Source organism: Phyllobates terribilis, unplaced genomic scaffold (assembly GCF_046119375.1).
Source record: "Phyllobates terribilis strain yellow unplaced genomic scaffold, ASM4611937v1 Scaffold_8__6_contigs__length_399053987, whole genome shotgun sequence".
Taxonomy (NCBI): domain Eukaryota; kingdom Metazoa; phylum Chordata; class Amphibia; order Anura; family Dendrobatidae; genus Phyllobates; species Phyllobates terribilis.
This window is the reverse complement of record NW_027362768.1, coordinates 79,993,537-80,016,644: the sequence shown is the minus strand read 5'-3', so window position 1 is coordinate 80,016,644 and position 23,108 is coordinate 79,993,537. Positions and strand designations below refer to the sequence as shown.

At 44.4% G+C, this 23,108-nt stretch overlaps 1 protein-coding gene across 4 annotated transcripts; it reads right to left on the bottom strand.

Moving 5' to 3' along the window:
- Nucleotides 1-932: 932 nt before the first annotated feature.
- On the bottom strand, nt 933-22,391 carry EXTL2 (exostosin like glycosyltransferase 2). Of its 4 annotated transcripts, none has more exons than XM_073642570.1 (5): nt 22,198-22,391; nt 6,901-6,953; nt 3,249-3,661; nt 3,013-3,083; nt 933-2,408 (listed from the first exon to the last, which is right to left on the bottom strand). In XM_073642570.1, exons 2-5 carry the CDS (start codon nt 6,909-6,911, stop codon nt 1,917-1,919), a joined length of 987 nt encoding a protein of 328 aa, XP_073498671.1. In that variant the 5' UTR covers nt 6,912-6,953; nt 22,198-22,391; the 3' UTR covers nt 933-1,916. The 4 variants fall into 4 exon arrangements, with proteins under 4 accessions (XP_073498671.1, XP_073498672.1, XP_073498674.1 ...); XM_073642571.1 differs by having other exon boundaries at nt 3,249-3,658; nt 22,198-22,390; XM_073642573.1 differs by lacking the exon at nt 6,901-6,953 and having other exon boundaries at nt 22,198-22,390.
- Between the last annotated feature and the right edge of the window lie 717 nt (nt 22,392-23,108).

Sequence of the window (23,108 nt, the reverse complement as noted above, 5' to 3'; positions counted from 1 at the left end):
ATCTGCAGCCCCCGCAGAGGAGATGATCTGCTGCCCCCTGATCTGCAGCCCCCAAGCAGGAACTGTTCTGTCGCCCCCGCGCAGGAGCTGATCTGCTGCCCCCTGATCTGCAGCCCCCAAGCAGGAGCTGATCTGCCGCCCCTGATCTGCAGCCCCCAAGCAGGAGCTGATCTGCCGCCCCTGATCTGCAGCCCCCGCACAGGAGCTGATCTGCCGCCCCCTGATCTGCAGCCCCCGCACAGGAACTGATCTGCCGCCCCCGCACAGGAGCTGATCTGCTGCCCCTGATCTGCCGCCCCTGATCTGCAGCCCCCACGCAGGAGCTGATCTGCAGCCCCCGCAGAGGAGATGATCTGCTGCCCCCTGATCTGCAGCCCCCAAGCAGGAACTGTTCTGTCGCCCCCGCGCAGGAGCTGATCTGCTGCCCCCTGATCTGCAGCCCCCAAGCAGGAGCTGATCTGCCGCCCCTGATCTGCAGCCCCCAAGCAGGAGCTGATCTGCCGCCCCTGATCTGCCGCCCCCGCACAGGAGCTGATCTGCAGTCCCCGCACAGGAGCTGATCTGCAGCCCCCGCACAGGAGCTGATCTGCAGCCCCCGCACAGGAGCTGATCTGCAGCCCCCTGATCTGTAGCCCCCGCCCACGAGATGATCTGCCGCCCCCTGATCTGCCGCCCCTGCACAGGAGCTGCTGATCTGCCTCCCCCAAACAGGAGCTGATCTGCCTCCCCCACATAGGAGCTAACCTACAATACCCAGCAAAGCAGCTCTGTTCAAGGTTTACATCTGGCCGGTGCTAATAACAGCTGATCAGTGGACGTGGTGAGAGTCAGACCCCCACTAATCTGATATCATGTGACTGCAGAACCCTTTTAACAAAAGGCAAGCAATTTGTAATGAATTTTTAATAATACAGTTAAAGCACCACAGCCACAATTCAGACTGGCACTTGCAGCAGCGCATTGATCACTATGTGGAACCCGAGACTAAGAAGAACATTTTTTAGGCTGTTTTGGCTACAAATGCAAACCTATGACTGTAACATGTGTCCCTAATAATAATAATAATCTTTTTATTTATATAGCGCCAACATATTCCGCAGCGCTTTACAATTTAGACAACTTTACAGACATTATCATCACTGTCCCCATCGGGGCTCACAATCTACATTCCCTATCAGTATGTCTTTGGAGTGTGGGAGGAAACCGGAGAACCCGGAGGAAACCCACGCAAACAAGGGGAGAACATACAAACTACTTGCAGATGTTGTCCTTGGTGGGATTTGGACCCAGGACCCCAGCGCTGCAAGGCTGCAGTGCTAACCACTGAGCCACCATGCTGCCCATGTCCCTTACATATGGCAGCGTATTAAAGGAGTTGTCCGGGACTTTAACACTGATGGCTTGTCCTTAGGATAGGTCATCAATGTCTGATTGTGGGGGTGTAACGCCCGACATCCCCACCACCAGCTGGTCCCGGAGTCAGTGGCGGCCAGAAATACTCATTTATGGAGCTGCACAGCACAGCCCTGACAACTGTATAGTGCCTGCGCCCGGGTACTGCACATCCGCCCCCTAGGACATCAATGTTAAAGTCCCAACAACCCCTTTAAGCTAACAGATCCATTTGACACATTCACAAAATAAGATCACAAAACAGAACAAGATATATCAATAATATTTGAATAAAAAAAATGCACATTATTAAGTTATATTTTAGATTTTAGGAAAATGTATCAAATGTAATTATTAGTTATGTCTAAAATAAGACTTTCAAAGCTCAATTTCAATCCATAAACCATAGAGATAAAATTAAACACACCAGGCCATGCTCCAAAAACCTGTATGAAAGAAAGATCCTCTCGTTGTGTGACAAATATTTCCCTGCTCCATTTCCTGACAGATCTTTTAATTACGCTCTATAGTTTGGATTTGTGATTGGCATAGTTTGGAAAACCAAACTGCGAGATCATTACACTGGAATATACCAGGGGCATCTTTCCATAAATGCCAGTCAACTTGTTAAGACAATAGGATCTTTGCAGTAGATGTTCTGCCCGGTGCCACATCCCGGTGTATCCACTCTCCGCGTCTTTCTCCAGATTTCTCATATCTATAGGTTTTACCAGCACACCGGAGGACATTCCTGTGCGATTTGCCACCAAGAAGTTCATTGCAATATCATCACAATTCTGCGTCTGGTCTATCATCTCATGGACTGAGCGAGGCAGTTCCTGGAAAAGTCTCAGATAATCTTTATGAAAAAATGCTGCACCAATGAGTATCATTGAATACTTGTCACCGCGTCCGGTGTCCGGTGCCTGTAGTTCAAAGCTGCCATAGCTGAATATTCCTGACGAGGAGGTAACATGCTTCCTGGGTACAAACCCCACAATCTGAATTGGAAACAGCTGCAGAATAAAAAAATCACATGACAATTATTGACTGACGAATATAAACCTTGGAAATTAATATTATCCCAACACCCATCAACGAAAGCTGAATTTATTCTTCAACCAACTTTGCAATTTACCACTTATTCTCATGAATGGTAGGATTTTCAATTCTATAGTTCACTTCTTGGTGTCTAGTCTATCGGTGGTGGTCCGTCTCCTAGGCAAAGAGTGTAGCGCTTACAAGCTTTTTGCTATAGAGCTTGCAAACGCTGCACTGCTCTGGAGCTAGTCAGGTTGCTGGATCCGGCCAGCTTCAGTCCCACTTTTCAATGCTGCAAAAGCAAAATTGCCTTTGCTTGCAGCATGGGAGAGCACAAAGTTCTGGCCAACATCTTAGCTATGACGCTGGTCCAAACTGTCAATCATCAGGAGTGCACCGCCCCTGGAATCAGAAAGCAGAGAGGCTGGGGAGCGGTGTGCTCCTGCAGATGCAACGACTTCTTTGGCACTACTCATAAATTTCTATAGCTGAAGATCTGACAAAAGGCGATTCAATAAATGGTCGAGGTCAGTCTGCTCACAAGTTACTGTCTAAAGTTATTGGAGTAGTCATAATTACCTGCCAGACGGAGAATGCAAAGGAGATGTCATAGGCACTCATAAGTGTGTCGTCATCCATCATCAGTACCGCTGCAAAACAGAATTTATGGCAATCTTTAGTACAAAATTGTATAGTTATGGAATAATTGTGGGCTAGTATATTAGCATCAGCACCGTGCACAAGATGACTTTTACCCATAGCAGTAAATTACCATGATGGGAGAACTTCTTGCATTATGGCCATACACAACTCACCCTTGGTCTCTACTTCTGGAAAGTCTTGCAGTCTGTTCCTCATGAGATTGACCGACTGTTTCTTGAAGATGACAGGCACAGGATGGGGTCCTAAGCTCTCCCATAATTCGTGGGGAGGATCCTGTCCCACATTATTCCATACCACGACCACACGTTGAAGCTGCGGCATGGCCTGGTAATGGTTTAGCATTTTTAACAACAGATCAGTCCTGTTATAGGTTTGCATTATGAGCGTGAAAGAGTCTTGAGGAGAGGAACTGTAGGGAGATATTCGACGTTGGATGCCAAGTATTAGATCCTCTTTTGCAGAGGGAAGCAGAGCAGCGAGTGCCCCAAGGAGAAAGAGGAGAATAAGGACTAAAGCGCAGGTGACACGGAGCATCTTCATCCTCAACACTCTTCCCAAAAATCTGCTTAAAGGAAACAGAGGACAATATAGATACAAGTAAATTGTATTTGATTTCTTATGTGAACATATCCTGAAGTATCATTTCATTTTCTACCAATACTATGGATTGCAGGAATGATAACTGTTAGGCCGTGTTCATTCGTTGTGAACTCCACACCTAAATACTAGTAAAGTCTGCTAATAATCCATCATCAATGCATGCAAAACACATATTTTATAACTTATTTGCATGATCTGGAAAAAAATCACTGAGAAGGAGACGTGGATAAACTTCGATTAGCAAGAACCTGCTGACAGATTCCCTTTCACATTGCTATGTAATCCGAAAGCATCATGACGTAGGGAAAAAAGACACCGATTCCAGTGATGGATCAGTTACTAGGCTGTATTTTGCTATTTCAATTAAGTTAGTGTTTTATCAGTAGTTTATCACTAGAGGACTAGGTGTCTGGTGCCTCCTGGTCCCACCATGTCCCTACTACTGATTGGCAGCTTTCTGTGTACACTGTATTTTGACAGAAAGCTGCTAATCATTGCTGTGGATAGGTTATACACAGCTCAGCAGTCAGAGCTCGGCTAGATCTGTAGCAGAGAAAACTGTAACTATTACAACTGCTGCACCCAGTAGTAAACTAAGTGATACGTAGCTGGAACTGAGTCTCTACCCCTACATCATGCTGCTCTCAGATGAGGTAACAAAAACTTGGTGACAGATTCCCTTTAAAGCTAATCAATAAGCCTATTTGCATGTCAATCTGCAGCAAAAAGAAAAATCAGAGGTTTCTTACTATTTTTTATTTTCATATTTTTAGATAATTAAACTCTAAAAACACATTTTTTGGTATACAGGTGTTTTTTTTTTTTACTTACACCTTTGACATATACTGCAAAGACATTGTGAACAGAGCCTAGTAGAGTCAATGTGCCTAGGAACCATACAAATGTCCTGAATACAGAACAGCGAAGATATAACAGGTCAAAAGGCATCGTGAAATAGCATGCAAAGTGGTCGCCATAATGATGGCCTCCCTAGGTGAGGAATATTTAGAGTGTAAGGCCCCGGCTGGCACCTGTGCTGGCGCTGAGGATGGCAGTGATGACAAGGACACAGCTCTGTGATAGCTTTTGCCATTCCCTTATCTTTCACAAGGAGGTGCGACTTTTTGTTTCAGCTCATAAAGAGATGGCAAACGTAAAGAACCAATTTTTTTCTTTCACCCCCTGGAGTGGTATCGCCAATGTCTGATCCCTCCCTGTAGTAATATACTTACCAGGTGCAGTCTTCTGCAAATTGAGATTTTGGTTATGGCTTAAATTCTAAGTCATGTGATAAGGCTTGTTAAAGGGTCGATATTGACTTTTAGGATTGCTACTTCCAATAAGTGGCGCTAGAGTTCTCTCTGAAGAGGTAATTTGCAAATAAAAAAAAACAAAACAAAAAATGTTGGACTGTACTTTAGAGATCAGGTACAGGCAGAGGCACAGTCTTCACTTCAGCAATAACAATAATTGTGCAATTTACTTCCTATTAAAACTGTAAGCCGTTCTTTAGATATTAACAATTTTATTTTCTATTGAGCTTGAAAACACTGTTTTGAAGCTGGTGATCCGCTGGAGCATGCAGACACTTCCTAATCCTGGCCAGCTTCATCTCAGTGCTTACAAAATAAACAGCAGTGGTGGTCGGTCTCCCAGGCAACAGGCTGTAAACAAAAGAATGATGTTAATATCTGAAGAGCGGCAGCAAATTGTAAAAAGCAGAAAATGCAAAAGTGCTTGCTTTTACATGCATGATCGGACAATATTCATCTATGCAAATGAGAATAACCCTTTAACTCTTGGATGATGGCGACTCAAAACTCAGTACAATTTCAAAGGGCATTTTTTGGTTCTGCTGCTTTCTGTTACTCTGGCTTCTTTCTGCAGCCCGGCCCTGCATGGGCCCTGACGCTCTTCTATACACAGTCCATCTTTTTGGACTGTCTTTCATTTTCACCACCCAGACACTAAAGTCATGGTTTTAACCCATTCCCGACATGGCCAATTTCCGTTTTTTTTTTTTTCCCTCCCTTTCTTCCAAGGGCCGTAACTTTTTTACATTTCTGTAGACACTGACGTATGGGCGCTTGTTTTCTGCGGGATGAGTTGTACTTTTGTATGCCATGATTCATTTTACCACATAATGTACTGGAAAAAAGCAAAAAAAAATTCCAAGTGCTGTGAAATTGCGGGAAAACAAACGCAATTCTGAAATTGTATTGTGGAATTGTTTTTAGGGTGTACATTGTGTGGTTAAAATGAGGAGCTCATCAGTACAATTAAGGCGATAACAAGCTGGTCCAGTTATTTTGTTAAAAATTTGGTGTTAAAAATGGTCAGAAATTTAGGGGAAAAAAAATTCTTTTTTTTTTTTTATTGTGTTGCCATTTTCCAAGACTTGCAACATTTTCATTTTTCCGGCCAATGGAGCTGTGTGATGGATTATTTTTTGTGGGGTGAAATTATTTTTTTATTGATAACATTTTGGGATAGATATGATGTTTTGTTTGTTTTGATCGCTTCTTACAGGATTTTATTTCCGTATTTTGGGGACCATAAAAACACAATTATGGTGTTGTGAATTGCTTTCTGTTTACGGGTTTACCGATCGAATTAATAAGGTTAAATTTTAATAGATCAGACTTTTTTGGAAGCGGAGATACCACACCTGTATTTTCTATGTATTTTTTTTACTATCTTTATTTCTAATGGAGGAAAAAGGAGGATGAACTTTTATTTGATTTTTTTTTCATATTCTTTAAAACTTTTATTTTTTTCTTTTAACTGTTTCTGCTAGTACTTAAACCTGTGGTTGTTTGATCACTTGTACTATATACTTCGATACCACAATATTGCTGTGTATAGTAAAAATCATGGTCTCCTTTAAAGCCTGGTCACAGGCCGTGTTTCAATGGAGATCCATGATGACAGGTACAGAGGTCTTAAACTGCCCCCCAGCTGTCACAGCAACCCATCGGCGCCCTGCGATCGCCTTGGGGAGACGCCCATGGCCATACAGAATAAAGCGCCCCATACCAGCGCACTGTTAATGCCGCTGTCAGAGTTTGATAGAGCCATTTAACGATCACATCTCTCCCAACATACAGCAAAAACATGGTATTAAAGCACAGAGAGACCGACAACATATGGTATGTACGGTACATAATGCAGTAATAGAGATAGAGAAATGCCCCACAACAGTACCTCATGTCCATGAAAGAGTTACTATTGCTGTCGTAGATCTCATGGAGTTCTTACTAGAAATGACAAAACAGAAAATGCTAATAATGCAAATGTATAATTGTATAACGTATAATGTAAATTCCATTATGGGGATATTTCCATCTACTGTTGGATAGGACTTCTAAAAACAAAACTTTTGCAATTTACTACTAATTAAAATTTGCAGCTGTTCTTGAGATATTAATACTTTTCTTTCTTTTGTTTATATCTTGTTGCCTGGGAGACCGACCACCTCTCCTGTCTAGCATGTAAGCATTGAGACTCTGGAACTCTCTGGGAGAGGAAGTGGTGATGGCCAACTCACTTAATGAGTTCAAGAGAGGCCTGGACGCCTTTCTTGAGAACAATAAAATTACATCTTATGCTTAGTGATAGTTAATTAATCCAGGGATTTAATCTGACTGCCAGATTGGAGTCGGGAAGTGAGTTTTTCCTCAGTGATGTAGATTGGCCTATATCGCATGGTTTTTTTTTGCCTTCCCCTGGATCAACGCTGCGGAATAGCTGCAGTGCACAAGAAATAGGCTGAACTGGATGGACGCTTGTCTTTTTTCGGCCTTATAAACTATGTATAAACTATGTATAGATATTAATACTTTTCTTTCTTTTGTTTATATCTTGTTGCCTGGGAGACCGACCACCTCTCCTGTCTAGCATGTAAGCATTGGACTGAAGCTGACTGTGCCTAGGATTTAACAGCGCGCTCCAGCGATCCTGGCCAGCTTCAAGACAATGCTTACAAACTCAATAGAAAAGAACTTGTAAGCACTGCATTTGTTCTGCTAGTGGTCACTCTCCATGGCAACAGGAGGTAAACAAAAGAACAGTGTTAATATCTGAGGAACAGCTGAAAATTTTAAGAATTTAAACTGCAAAATTGCTTGTATTTACAATCACTATCTGATAATCTCCATTTATATGAATGTATAATATTGTATAATAATATTATTTCCATGATAAATGTATTTATACTTAAATTTATAATTAAAAAAATGTAACAAATATTTTAAGTTTTCAAATCAACCCTGTGCCAAGTTTTAATTTTTGGTTACATAATGCTAATGTATATTGGTAAGTAAATAGCTGCGGGGCTCGTATTCTACAACAATGTTCAGTCCATCCAACAGACCGAAGAGCAGTGCATCGTGGGCAGATCATTTTCCAAAATAGTATAAGTACACTGCCCTCATGTGGTCAGATTAGGAACATGTACATCCATTTTTCACAATCGCATACAAAACTAAGACTGCTAAAATTCATGCATTTCAATGGATGCACTATTATCACAACCCATCTCCTTTTTTCGCTGACAATTGCCATAATTTTTCTCTTTTTCCAACAATGAAGTCATATGACAGTTGTTCTTTGCAGGACAAATTATAGTTGTGAATTGCAACTTTTAATTTAGCCATAATGCTGGAAAAAAAAAAAGTTTAAAATTCTTTGTGGGGTGGACCAATAAAAAAAATTCCGAATTAGTCTTTTATGGCATTCTTTGAGTGTTAAAAATGTCCAGGTCACTGTATTCGGGTCAGCAACTCCAAATTTAGGTAGCTTTATTTTATCATTTACTGCTTATGGTGTTAGGGGTGGCGAGGTACAAGAAAATATAGCAACTGTGATATTTTTATTTTTTTATGCCATTCACAATGCAGAATATAAAATTCCATATTTTTAATTTCAGATTTTGTGTTTATTTTTAAGAGGAGATGGTGATTTAAACTTTTAGGTCTGAAGTGATTTTTTAAATATTTTTTTACATTTATTTTTTAATAGCCCCACACCCTCTAAGGCACTTGAATCTGGGATCAATGGAACATTACATTGCAACACTTAATGGCAACTCATCGTTTCCTGAGCCTCAGTGAGTGCATAATGTAGGGGGTTGAACAGCAGTGGTCGGCGTTTAGCACAGTCGGCACCCACAGCATATGGAGCTGGTTCAGAAAAGAGCCATCCTTTGTGTTAGCGATCGGTTGAGGTTTCAGCACCTGGACCTCTCATCTCACCTGCTGATATGTTTCCATGAGAAGGAAATGACGCTTACATGGCAGCACTTTGCATTTTTCTCTCTAGGTTTTACTTCTGCTTTGGAATTATAAATACTGCAATGTGAAAGTGACCGCAACCTCACCTGCCATCGCCGAATGCCACCAGTGGTGCTCCACAAGACCAGTTACCATACACTGAAAAAGGCACTGTAAAACCGCAGCAATTGACCAATGCCCATCACCCCATGAGGAAAAACCTTTCAACCCCTTCCCAACAACCACCATGCATGTGCGGCAGACATCGAATGTGCGTATGGAGCGGACTGTCCATATACTGAATGTTGGTCCAGTGAGTAAATCTCATGCACCGTTGGTGGTCCAAAAACAGTAGGAATTCCAAGGAATCCGAGGCACCAGAGATAAGAGCAGTATTTTTTATTATTGTATTTAAAGGCTATTCTGTTTCTCAAATATGAATTATCTCTGGTGCCTCGGATTCCTTGGATTTTATACCCTCAGCGTTGGCATATATGCACACGACGTCTTTTAAATTGGGGAGAACAAAGTTGTTGTTGGTCGTTTCTGGAACATTGTGTAGTCGTTTTTGACTATGTGTGTTTCCATCTTTTTTTTTTTACTGGAGTTTTCTTTGTTTTCCCCCATACAGCAATAAAGAAACCACTAGCAGTTTCTGAAGTGAAAGTTATCTAAAAGACACATGGGCATATTCCAGACATCTTCTGAACCTTCCCATTGACTTATGTTGTAAAGTATAGAGGGTCTTCTGAGAGGACAATCCCAGCTTAATTAATTCTGGACCCGAATTAAAAAATAAAAATGTATAGTCACCTCCTGCAGTTGCTCTGTTCCAGCAATGTCGGAGCCGGTCTTCTCGGAGGGCGACAATGTTGTATCCCATCCTGCTAAAGTCAATGAGAAGTCACTTGTCAGCTGCAGCTCATCAATATTCCATCTGGGCAGACGTCTGATCAGATGAGAAATTAATGGCTGCAGCTGACAAGCAGCCGCTCATTGGTTGCAGCTGGCAGGAGACAAAACAATGTCGCCCTCTGGGAACAGTGGCACCGACACTGCTGGAAATGTGCTGGTACAGGAGGTGAGTATATGCTGTATTGATTTTCATTTGGGTCCTAAATTCAATAAGTTGGAGTTATCCTTTACTGCATAACCCCTTTAAGGCTCAACCAAACGATTACAGAAATCCGGCAGATTCTGCAGTAACACCAGCTCTAGAAGTCCATTAGGCGTATCTATGGGCAGAGGTGTGGGGATCTCGGGAGTCTTATCTCCAAGTGGAGACAAAATCACAAAGGAAAAATGTAGCCCCAGTGGAGCCATGGGCGCAGCAACCCATGACTCAGCTTTGTAGGGCGAAAAAGGGGGTTAAATTAAGATTAGATTAGGTGAGGGGTGAGTTAATCAAGGTGAAAAGTTCAAGGGCATGAAAAGGAGGGGTGGTTGGCAAAAGAGCAGGGCTATATATAATGGACAGTGGGGTGGCCTGCCAGGACACCTGTAGGCACTACAGTAAAAGGTCCACCCGCCTTGTATATTTGGAATGAGGGTAAATCAATGTATTTAATTTAAAGGTGCATTGTTCTGGGTCATAACGGCAGGAGGTGGAAAGGGGCTTCTTGGAGTTGGTAGCAAAAATTATATGGGGGGGGGGGTTGTGCATCGAATAGATGGTAACCTCCTATCGGTTTTGGAATTTTGGTATTGCCTGTTGGAGTTTGGGTCTCTTCGGGGTGGGGTCCCTGGGAGTCAGTGGTACAGTGTTGTTTTTCCGACAATAGAGGTGCCTCTGAATCTGTGGTCGTGGCTGGGGGTAGTACTGAATGGTTATTATATTTTGTCTGCACCTGGTATTTGGAGCCCAAGAACCTCCTTACCTCAAGTTATCTATTATCTGTTATGTTTTGTTATAATAGAGGCTGATTTGGCCAATTAAATCTAAAAACTGTGTTACGTCTGTTTATTTGGGAAACCTAGGGGGAGGGAAGGAGGCTGGGGTGGTTTAGGAAGGGTAATGGGAAAGGGGCAGCCTCTACAATACTGCAGTCATGGATGCAAGACTTACACATCTAGAAAATAGCTTCGGTGAAGCCGCCACGGTTATAAGGAGCAGCAGCCTCTAGGTACTCGCTCATCTAACAACGTACACACAGCTCTAATAGGCGATCTGCAAGAGTCTGTACTTAGCAAGGAGGCAGAGCACAACACGACTACACATAATGTTCAGAACAGTATATAAAATGGTCAGAACTCTTCACAGTTTTTCATAACAGGGTGTCATTGTTTTTTTTTGTCACTGAAAAATTTTCTCATGGTGCTATCAAACAAACACGAACATCGGACACTGCACGGACGGCACACAGATGGCATTCAAGGCTTGTCCTATTTTCCGCAGACCCATAGACCTGCATTGTCGAGTTTGATCCAGGACTCAGGTCAAATTTGGACGTTTCTGTGTTTTGGTGCAGACCAATGAATCCGCAAAAGCTCACACATTTGTGAACAGTCTCACAGATAATAATAGGTACAAGTTATCAGTTAAGAAAAACATGGATAGATCACGTACATCAGAAGCTGGCATCTGAACAAGACCTTAGTCTATAGGAGCTGGGTGCATGGCCTTTCCGGCTCTCGTGAGCATATAATACATGCAGATATACAGCAATATGCAGCAGGACAGACAAGATCCAGGGAAATAACCGATCGTCAGAACTGGGGTCGGGAAGGAATTATTTTCCCCTATGAGGCAGAACTTTAAGGGGGGTTTCTTCATCTTCCTCTGGATCTTTGGGTCCATGGGCTCTCATCTGTTCCCTCACCTGTTCCTCAATGATGGCAGCTAGTTCTGTAGTCTCCACCAAGCCGGACCTAAAAGTCACTGTGATCATTGTTTAGTATATTTAAGAGCCAGTAATATTTCCATTACAATGTTGCTTATTGCAATTCCAATAAAAAAAATTCTATACATTGTGATGTGTTTTTTGTCTGGATTTCTATGATGGGAGTGATCACTAATGCCCTCGATATTCCACAACTAGAACCAGGAGCTATAGGTTGCTCCATGTAGAGAGGAGATCACGCACAGTATAATTCCAACCACTGATGTCATAACGTCCAATCCTGTCCTAGGTTACATCACAAGTGTTATGGGTTCAAACTACTTGATGGGGGCACTAGCATTATATACAGTATGTCCTAACTGAAAGAAGACTGAAGATAGGGACCCAGTCGCAGAATATAGGAGACTTGGGTGTCAGACATAAAAGTAGGAATCAGACTAAAGAAGTGCAGCTCACAAAAGTACAGCAAGTAGCCATGATGTTCCAGAACAAAACCTGGAAGGAAACCTCACTCAGCAATGCCCACCATTAGCAGATAACGGCCCACACATAAAAAACTGTCACACCTTACCTTATGCCAAGCAGGAGGAATTAGTCACACTATATAAATCCATGCAGCCGGCATGGATTTTATATAGTGTGACCAAGTTAGTAAAAAAAAAAAAAAAATTAAAGTGGTAAAAAATAAAACAAAACATTATACTCACCTTCCGATGGCCCCCGGTCTCCTTCTCCGGTCTCCCCGGTGGTGTAAAAGGACCTTCCATGACGTCATTTAGTCATGTGACAGGTCACTCGACCGCCGACATCAGCGGGAGCCAAGACGTACCGGATAGAAGACTGCGGGCCATCAGAAGGTAAGTATAATGTTTTTTTTTCTTCAGGAACTATGGTACCCGGGTGTGGATGAGAGTCTCCTCTTCTCCAGACCCGGGTACCAGCCACACATTGAAACGCTTAATATCACATGTATAGATGTAGTCATGCAGATATTAAGCGATTCAATGCAAGTCAATGGCGGCAAAAACGCCGCACTTACGCAAAATAATTGGTAGTGCTGCGCATTTTTCCGCAATGATAATCCGCAGCGGAAATTTCTGCAGAATGTGCACAGCACATGCGGATTATCATTGGGGAACATTGCAGACCTTCTACCAAGCGTTTCTGCGGCGGAATTGCCGCTGCGGAAAAGCTTAAATAATGCATAGTCTGCACACAGCCTAACAGTAAAGCTCCATTTGCAACAATAAAATAAATTTACTTCCTCTCACAACAAGGTCTTTCTTAATTGTGTAACCCAGCACAATTACCATAAGTGCCATCATTGCACCTCTGGCCAGACCTCCTCTGCAGACTTCCAAATTCCAGCAGATATCAAGCCTAAGGCCACGGCCCCACTATCAGTATTTGGTCAGTATGTTTTCTCAGGAGTGGTAGCCAAAACCAAGAGTGGGTGATAAATACAGAATTAGTGATTTGTTTCTATTATACCTAAAGCAGCTTGTGGCTTGCCGAAATGATTGGCTGGGCAGGTACCAATGAAGCCTTATCTGCACTCAGAACTGAGTGGGCCCCCTTCCTTTCTGGGCCTGGTCACGGTCACTGTGAACCTTAGGGCTGATGCTGACGAGTGTATAAATCAGATGTGTGCTGTCCAGTTTTTAATCAGATCGCACACAGACAGTAGACTGACCCATGTCATTCAACAGTGTTATTCAGATGAACATTTTTTTTCCTCGGTCCGAACTTTGTGAGAAAATAGGAAAAAATAAAAAATAAAAAAATTGCAGCATGCACTACTTTCTCCCGAGTCTCACCCATTCAAGTCTATGGCTATGTTCACACATTGTGTTTTTTCATAGATTTTTTTTCTGCAGCAAAACCTGATCTCTTGGAAGGAGGTTTATTCAGGATTTTTCTTGCTTGTTTTGGTGTGTTTTTTTCCACTGTCCTTTTGTCTCTTTTATGCATGTACATAAAGTTCAGTGAAAAAAAAAAAAAAATCTCATTCTGGTTTGGCAAAAAAAAAAAAACACACCGCAGAAAAAAACTGACACCTGCATTTTTGGTGCATTTTTTCAGCGTTTTTTTTTCACCACCCATTACTTCCAATGGGCAAAAAAACGCTGAAAAGAAATGACATGCTCTATTCTGCAAAAAAACATGCAAAGCACAAAATACTGATCAAACAAAAACCAAGCTGTGTGCATGAGATTTCTGGAATCTCAGACTATGCTGGTACTGTAAAACGCAGCTGAAAATTTGCATTAAAAATAAAACAAAAAAAAGCGCTGAAAAACGCAATCTGTGAACATAGCCTATGGGTGCCAAAAAAAAAAAAATCATATCCCACATGGAACATCTGAGTGGCATCCAATTTTTACAGATACATATCTTGTATAAACTTAAACGGTAATTGATCATGTACATTTTTTAGAGTAGATGTATGAGAATGGATGGCACATGGATGTAAAAACCGGGCACACAGATGTCACATGGATGAAAATTAGAAAAAAAAATGTTGAGTTTTCTGGATAAAGCTGGGATGATTTCTCACACGCTCGTCTTGGGTTACATTTTCCTGATCAGTGATTGGTGAGTTTTTGATGCTGCAGATTACTTTTTCTCATTGCGATTTGGAGTGTGTTTTTGTCTCTTTTTGGCGTGTTTTGCATTAAATAGAGCTGCTTTGTTTTTGATATTTCTGGTATTTGGCCTTAATAAAATTCTAGTGATATAGTCCTGTTTCGAGCACAGTGGAAACTAACTAAAAACACGTTGTTTTCTACCTGAGGATTTTCCACATCTAATGCAATTCTATGGGAAAAATCCACAGATAAAACTCAGCGCACCCGCAAGAGAAGTTGACATGTTGCGGATCTCAAACGCGCTCTACAGTTCAGTTTATGCAGCACAAGAAAAAAAAGCACAGTGTGCAGGTGACGTCTATAAATCTCATCCACTTTGCGGTGTTTTTGAATCGGCAAAGATATGAGGCATCAAAACTGCTCCAAAAACTTATTGTGGGAACACAGCTTTATACCGCTGAGCTTCAAAGTTACACACAATGCAAAGTCCAGATACAGAGGGTGAAATCCACATCAAATACTTTTTTGCAGCACATCCTTATATCCATGCACAAGTTTTCTGCAACTTTGGACAGGGAATTTCTTAGTTGAAATGTAGGGAAAATATATATTCTTGTACTGTGTTAGCCAGTAGATAGAAAAATATTTAGATCCAAGAGTCCTCAGTGGTTGATACTCCTTATCTATTAACTGCTAAAATATTTATAGCCAGAACTGTTTATCTCTTCCATAATAACTCTGCTTTTCATCACCTGTCTTACCTATTGCATTTTTTGTGTGTCTTATTGTGTATAAATATGTGACTCTTCAGATTTTGTGATATACTAGTCTGATGTAGAGACCTGAGTAGTCTCGAAGGCTTGCCATTTGTTACCATCTTTTCAGCTGAAATGAAAACCCACGAATGTACTTGTCTTGTAGTATTTCTTATTAGTGTTGAGCGAGCACTAAAATGCTCGGGTGCTCGAAGCTCGGGCCGAGCTCTCCGTGATACTCGGGTGCTCGACCCGAGCAACGAGCCCAATGTTAGTCTATGTGAGACCCGAGCATTTTTGCGGCGGCACCCCCGGCAGTCTGTAGAAAGCCTAAAAAGTGCCCAAAACGACAGTGACAGTGCTCAAAAGACATGGGGGCAGCATGGGGATAGCCACTGGAAGCATTTCTGACCCCCAGGTCACTGCTGTCAACAACGTGGTCAGAGTTATTAAGCCACTTTTACGGGCTTACAATAAAACGTTCAAAAACAAAACAAACGGTTTTCCTGTGAAATATGTTAAGGAATTTCCTTTCCAGGGTAAAGACTTGTGTATAAGGTAAAATAAATAACCAAAAACAAAAATACTCCTTCACACCTTGGGCTATGTTCACAAGTAGCATTTTTCATGCGTTTTTGCACTTTTAGTTTGGAGGAGGCCGAAGTTGGCCACTACTCATGGCTGCTTCGGCGGCCTGGTATCCATGCTCAGTCCCCAGCCGCCCGGGTATCCACACAGTCCTTAGCTGCCTGGGGGCGGCCGGGTGTCCATAAATGGTCCCCAGCCGTCCCTATTTCTCCTGTCACCTTCCCCCACACTTTTCTTAGCCAGGCCTGCTTTAGGGCAGCATTGGACGAGCCCACTAGAGAACCAGACTCCTCCGGTGGGCCCTGGCTTCTCCATCAGGGGAGTTGAGAGTGCCATGGTGAGGAGCATGATGATGATGATAGAAGTTAGCATCTGCTTTGTTTTCTTTTAATGCAAGCGTAAGTGTGCAGCCTGCCACCCACCCACCCCCAGGCTGCAATGCCATACTGCTAGCTTGCACTTGAAATGGGGCCTTTTAGTTTGGAGGAGGCCAAAGCTGGCTACTACCTCATGACTGCTTCGGCAGCGAGGTATCCATACTCAGTCCACAGCCACCCGGCGGCCAGGTGTCCACGCTCGGACCCCAGCCTCCAGGGGGCGGCCGGATGTTCATACTCGGTCCCCAGCCGCCAAGCGGTCGGGTGTCCACACATGGTCCCCAGCCACCCCTATTTCTCCTGTCACCTTCCCACACACTTTTCTTAGCCCGGCCTGCTTTAGGGCAGCATTGGACGAGCCCACCAGAGAACCAGACTCCTCCGGTGGGCCCTGGCTTCTCCATCAGGGGAGTTGAGAGTGCTAAGGTGAGGAGCATGATGATGATGATGATGATGATGATGATGATGATGATGATGATGAAAGTTAGCATCCGCTTTGTTTTCTTGGAATGCAAGCGCATGTATGTAGTAGCGGCTAGGCCTGAGGTGGTCAGCGTTTTGGCACATATCCTACCTCCTGAGGATTGCTGGATGTTTTCCTGCTACTATCCCAGTTCTATGACTCTCGTTAAAACAAAGCTTCAGGTGATGAATGATGGATGAGGTGGTGGCAAAGGAGAAAGAGCAGGAGGAACAGGGACCATTCACATCAATATCAGGCCAGTCAACCACACATGCCTTGTAGGATATGTTTCTGTACGAAAAGGAGCGGTTTGGCTACACAGTTATAGGGCATACAGTGAGTGCAATGCCTACCAAAAATTTCGAGGCACTCCAATGCCCCTTGGAAGTGACATGGAGGTCAGAGGGCCTTAACTAAACCTTTTTTTTTCCATTTATAGCAACTGGGTCTCCTGTACACTGTTGGCCTAAGCAGTGAATGGAAGACTTTCCAAAAATTATGAGGAACTGCAATGCCCCTTGAAACAGACGTGGATTACAGCGTACTAAAAACCTTCTACCCATTATTGGGGAGTGGGTCTCCCTTAGTTTTCGCCTTTGCATGGAAAAGCAAAAGCTGACTAAAATTAGGAGGAAATGCAATGCCCGTTGGAAGAGTCGTGGAGGTTAGAGGTTATTAAAAACAACATTTCAGAGCCCCTTGGAAGAGCTGTGGAGTTCAGAGTGGTTTAACAAGACGCTTTTAATGCCCCTTGGAAGAGACGTGGAGGTCGCAGTCGCTTAAGAAGACGGGTTTAATGCCCCTTGGAGAAGTGGTGGAGGTCCCAGTAGCTTAACAAGACGCTTCTAATGCCCCTCGGAAGAGACGTGGAGGTTGCAGTAGCTTAACAAGACGGTTTTAATGCCCCTTAAAAGAGCCATACAGTACAGCATCTTAAAAATATTATTCCCATTATTGGGGAGTGGGTCTCCCACAGTCTTTGCTTATGCCTTCCAAGCAAAAGCTGACAAAAATAAGGATGGAGGAACTTACAATAATGGCAACACGGACCACGGTCACCCTGGTGGTAAAGTGGTGGTGGAGGCCGAGGATAAGGAGAAGAACATAAAACAGCTGAAATGAGGAAGCGTATACCAATGTGTGGGTGTGAAGCGGTGCATGTGAATACACCTCCTGAAATAACACAGTGGATTTGACTTTATGTTACTCTGCTGTCATTTGGTGGTGATGAGAAGTCTGGCCCAATCCAGCCCTTTTTCATTTTGATGAAGGTCAACTTGTCAGCATTGTCAGTTGACAGGCGAGTGCGCTTATCAGTTATAATTCCCCCAGCGGCACTAAAAACAAGCTCCGATAACACGCTAGCGGCAGGGCAGGCCAGGACCTCCAAGGCGTACAGAAAGAGTTCATTCCAAGTGTTCAGCTTGGATACCCAATAATTAAAAGGCACAGAGGAATCACGGAGGACGCTGGTACGGTCGGCAAGGTACTCCCTCACCATCTTTTGAAACTTTCCACTCCTTGTGAGACTACCCCGCGCCTCAGGGTCTGTCCGAAGTGAGGGTCTGAGAAAACTGTCCCAGAACGTTGACAGTGTTCCCCTGCCTCTGCTGGATTGGAGTTGCATCTCTCTCGCATGTACGCCTTGGTTGGGCAACGAACTGTGACCTCTGCTGCTAGCGTGTTCAGAAGGGAATTTTTTAACAGTTCTGCAGCAAGGGCCTTCTGCTACTGCCCCATTTTTGTAGACCTCTCCACCTCAGGAATTAGAGAGTGAAAATTCTCCTTGTAGCGGGGGTCTAAAAGTGTCACCAACCAGTAATGACTGTCACCCAACATTTTGACAATGCGAGGGTCACAGTTAAGGCAGTGTAACATAAAGTCAGCCATGCATGCTAGACTGGTAATGGGCAAGACTTTCGTGTCCTCACAAGATGACGACTGACCATGCTCTCCCCCACCCCCGTCCTCAGGCCACCCACGCTGAACCGACGGTATGACAGTTGTACAGGTACTACCATCTACAGCGCATGATACCAGCTCCTGTTCTTCCTCCTCCACCTCCTCTCACTCATTGTCCCCCAATGCACGTTGGGATGAGATGAGGCTGGGCTGTGTGTAATCGCCCGCTACGGCTTCTTGATCCATCTCATCATACTCTGGCTGCAATGCCTCCTCTTTAATTCTCTGCAGAGAGCGCTGCAAAAGACAGACAAGTAGAATGCTGATGCTAATGATGGCATCTTCGCCACTCACCATCTGGGTGGACTCCTCAAAGTTTGTCAAGATGGTACATATGTCAGACATCCAGGTCCACTCCTGAGGTCTTATGTGTGGAATCTGACCTGAATATCGACAGCCTTATTGCAGCTGGTACTCCACAACTGCTCTCTTCTGCTCACAAATCCTTTGCAACATGTGGAGGGTAGAGTTCCAACGTGTGGGGACATCACACACCAGTCGGTGTGACGGAAGCTGCAAACGCTGCTACAACACAGCAAGGGCGGTGGAAGCTGTAGCCGACTTGTGAAAATGAGCTGACAGGCGGCGTACTTTGATGAGCAGATCTGGCAACTCTGGGTACGATTTAAGAAACCGCTGAACCACGAGGTTAAGCACATGAGCCAGGCATGGTACGTGTGTGATCTCGCCTTGCCTCAGAGCCGCCACCAGGTTACGGCCATTGTCACACATGATCATGCCTGGATGTAGGTTCAGCGGTCTCAGCCACAGATATGCCTACTCTTTCACAGCTGTCCACAACTCACAAGCAGGGTTAGGTTTCTCACCTAAGCTTATGAGTTTCAGCATAGCCTGTTGCGGCTTGGCGGAGGCAGTACTGCAGTGCTTCCAGCTTGTAACTGATGTGGTGATATCTGAGATGGAGGCTGAACATGGGAGGAGGAGGAGGAGGAGGATGCGCAGGAGCTGTACACTGTGGGGGCAACTCTGACTGACATAGGGCCCGCAATCCTCGGTGTGGGGAGGATGTGTTCCGTCCCAAGGTCCGACTGGGTCCCGGCTTCCACTATGTTTACCCAGTGTGCCGTCAGGGAGATGTACCGTCCCTGGCCACAAGCACTTGTCCACGTGTCCGTTGTCAGGTGGACTCTCCCAGTAAATGCGTTGTTGAGGGCACGGCCGATGTTTTGGGACACGTACTTGTGTAGTGCGGGGATGGCACACCGGGCAAAATAGTGTCGGCTGGGGACCGAGTACTGAGGGACGGCCACCGCCATAAGGTTGCGGAAGGATTCCGTCTCCACCAGCCTAAAAGGCAGCATTTCCAATGCAAGCAGTCGTGAAATGTGCGAATTAGGACTGTGGCCTGTGGGGCGTTGGCTGCAAATTTCCGCTTTCGTTCAAAGGTCTGGGATATGGACAATTTAACGCTGATGTGGATGTTGATGCTGTTTCTTGAGAAACTGCCATAACAAGTGAAGACTGAGAGGAGGGGCATCTTTGCATGCAGTATGGACAGGGGATTGTCTTGCACGCACAACGGCGGAAGAAGCAGTGGTGACACCCGCTGACACTGGTCGTGGACCCTAGGGTTCACCCCACAAAGTCGGGTGCTTTGCTTCCATGTGCCTGATCATGCTGGTGGTGGTCAGGCTGGTAGTTTAGTCACCCCTGCTGCTGCTGGCATGGCAGGTGGTACAAATGCCTTTTTGGGGTTATCAGCAGTCTTTAAAAAAATTCCAGACTCTGGAAGACCTACCGGTTGTACTGGCAACGTCCCTCGTGTTGGTGTTACGGGGGAACTGTTCCCTGCCTTCTGTGTTTAGCCACCACACTGCTTCTTCCTGCCTGTTGGGGTACTCTGCCTCCCTCACCCTGTGTGCTGCTGGCCTCGCTCTGCATGTCCTCCTACCACGTTGGGTCAGTTAATAGATCATCCACCACCTCCTCCTCTTCCACTTGCGCACCACGATCCTCCTCCTCACTTCCTGGCAATTGTGTCTCGTCATCGTCCACCTCTTGTGACAAATTGCGAGCATCGACCTCCTGTGGCCGTGTCTGTTCAAATATTTGGGCATCGCTACATGGGATCTCCTCTTCCACCACTTCAAGCGGAGCAGGCGAGGGGCACAAATACGGAAATGGATCAGTGAACAGCTCTTCAGAGTGTCCAAGTGTGGGATCAGTTGCTGTCTGACGACACTCGGCATGGTGGGAGGAAGGAGCATCAGGGTGAGGAGGAGTATGCCGTCGAGACTTACGGCTACTAACATTTGACAGTGTGGAAGACAGACAGGAGCTGGTGGTGGCCAGGTAACTGGAAGTATTATCGCCTATCCAATTAATAACCTGTTTACACTGATCAGGTCGCAATACTGGTGTTGTTCTGTGCTTTCCTAGTAATTCGCTTAAGAACTGGGAGTGAGAAGATGTGGCTGTGGGTTGTGGCACATTTTCACCTTGGCCACGGCCCCGTCCTCTGCACGCACCATCACCAGAACGTCCAGTTCCACGGCCCTTGCCACGTGCCTTGCCCATTGTAAATGAAGTAAAATAGCTTACACTCGCACTATCAATGGAAAAAGGGTAATATAAAATAGATTACAACCGTGGAAGAGGAAAACCACAGTTCTATTTCTCTGGCCTACACTCGACTCTTTTAAACAATCTGAACAATCAGGGAGAAACTATTACTGTCTTTCTTTACGGCAAAAAATACCAAAAGCAGGATAATAGCGATTTTATACCGTGGAACGGCAAAACCACAGTTATAATTTACTGGTGTATACCAGACTCTTCTAAACAGATATATATGTGTCTGAACGGTCACAGACACACTTTTTTTTTGGGGGGGGGGGGCACCAAAAGGTTAATAAGACGGGTATTTGTACAGTGTGAAGGAGGGAAAAAAAAAAAAAAAAAAAAAGGATTTTTCATGGCCCCCCCGACACCTGGTGCTAAGTCCAGAAATTTCAGCAACAGGAGCACACAGGACTGTAGTGCAGTGTTTGCTCGTATAACCACTGCGTCTCCTATACAGCCTGCCTGCCTGATATCTGGGATGGATATTAGTCCTGAGAAGGACTGTTTGCTTTTGCAGGCTTTAGAGACCCTAGACTACCTTTTTCGCAATATAATTCTCTCCCTAGCTCAGCAGCACTTTCCCTGCACCAGCTGATCCCGGCCGTCTGTGTCCAAGATGGCGGCGCCCGGTTTTAAATACTCTAGGTGACGCTGTGCGGCCAGCCAATCAATGTAATGCCCACAACCAACATGGCTGTGGCATTACAGTGACTGGCTGGCAATCCCTGCATGTTCATTGGCTCTGTAAAGAGCGCCAAACATGGAGGGCGGAGACCCGAGCTCCCGCCCGAGTAACCCGAAAATGCTCGGTGCTCGCCGAACATCCCGAGTAGCGTGATGCTCGGGCGAGTACCGAGCAGTGCCGAGCATGCTCGTTCAACACTATTTCTTATTGATTTCTGTTATTTATTAAAGAGTCATCATTGGTATCAAGAAACATTTCACCGGTCTGATAAATATTTACCAAGTTACCTTCCTGCCAGGACAGTCACTTTCAAGTGCACCACAGTATAGTATTATCATATTAACCCTGCAGTAACAATAAATAAAAAATGTACACACTTAATATTCTTACCCAGTGCAAAAGTTCTTATAAGAGTGTGAACAGGCGGCACAGCAAAATGCTCCTTCTTGTTAGGAAACCACATGAATCCTCACATCTCAGCCCAGATTTGTACAAAGCTGCAGAGTTTCTGCACTGATTTCCTGTTACATTCCCACAATGCTCTGCTGGTCTTCGTGCTTTCCTTGCTAGGACTGGGCTCAGGTTACATCAGTTCTCCAATGCTGCTCGCACAAGGAATCAGAGAGACTTTGGCACGCCAGCTGTTAGGAAACTACAACTCCCATCATGCTCTGGCAGTTGACTGACAGAATGTGGCCATCAGGGAATGCTGTTTCCATCTTTGTAACCTTACTAACACAATCTGTTTTTGCGGGAGAACATACAAAGTTGATTTTGGAACATTTTTGACCACTTATACAAGTGCTTATTATTGTAATAATTAATAAAATTGTATTTCACGTTTTGCTGTTTCTTTTAACAATACCTTATTTCTATTTTACATCCTTTTAGATCTTTTAAAATGGTTATGCCCTACAAATCTTAGGAATGGGGATAATTTGCAAGATTGCTTGGGGTCCAATCACTGAGAATCCTAGCGATCCTGAGATCGGAGCTCCGCAGCCCCGTCCTGCGTGGAGCCGAGGTGTGCGTGCTCAGCCTCCGCTACAGGTGATGATTCAGAAGACTAGTCACTCAGCATAACTGCAGACTTCCATCCCAAACTGGGACAACTCCTTTAAAGAATGGGACCACTGAAGTGAGATGCACCTAATTGACAAACAGGCGCAAACCACTTAAAGGGTGTGTCCACAACTCAGACAACCCTTCTCAATCTGAGTGTTTGACTCAGTTAAAAAGAAAACACACTCACACTTCCAAAGTAGGCGTAGTTCCAGCACTCGCATTCCCGGGGCTTACAT

What these genes read in the sequence shown, in the direction of transcription:
- EXTL2 (XM_073642570.1), bottom strand. An exon ending in TCCAGAAGTAGAGACCAAGG is followed by an intron (nt 3,084 to 3,248) that starts GTGAGTTGTGTA and finishes TCTGTTTTGCAG; the next exon opens with CGGTACTGATGATGGATGAC. An exon ending in TTGCATTCTCCGTCTGGCAG is followed by an intron (nt 2,409 to 3,012) that starts GTAATTATGACT and finishes TTTATTCTGCAG; the next exon opens with CTGTTTCCAATTCAGATTGT.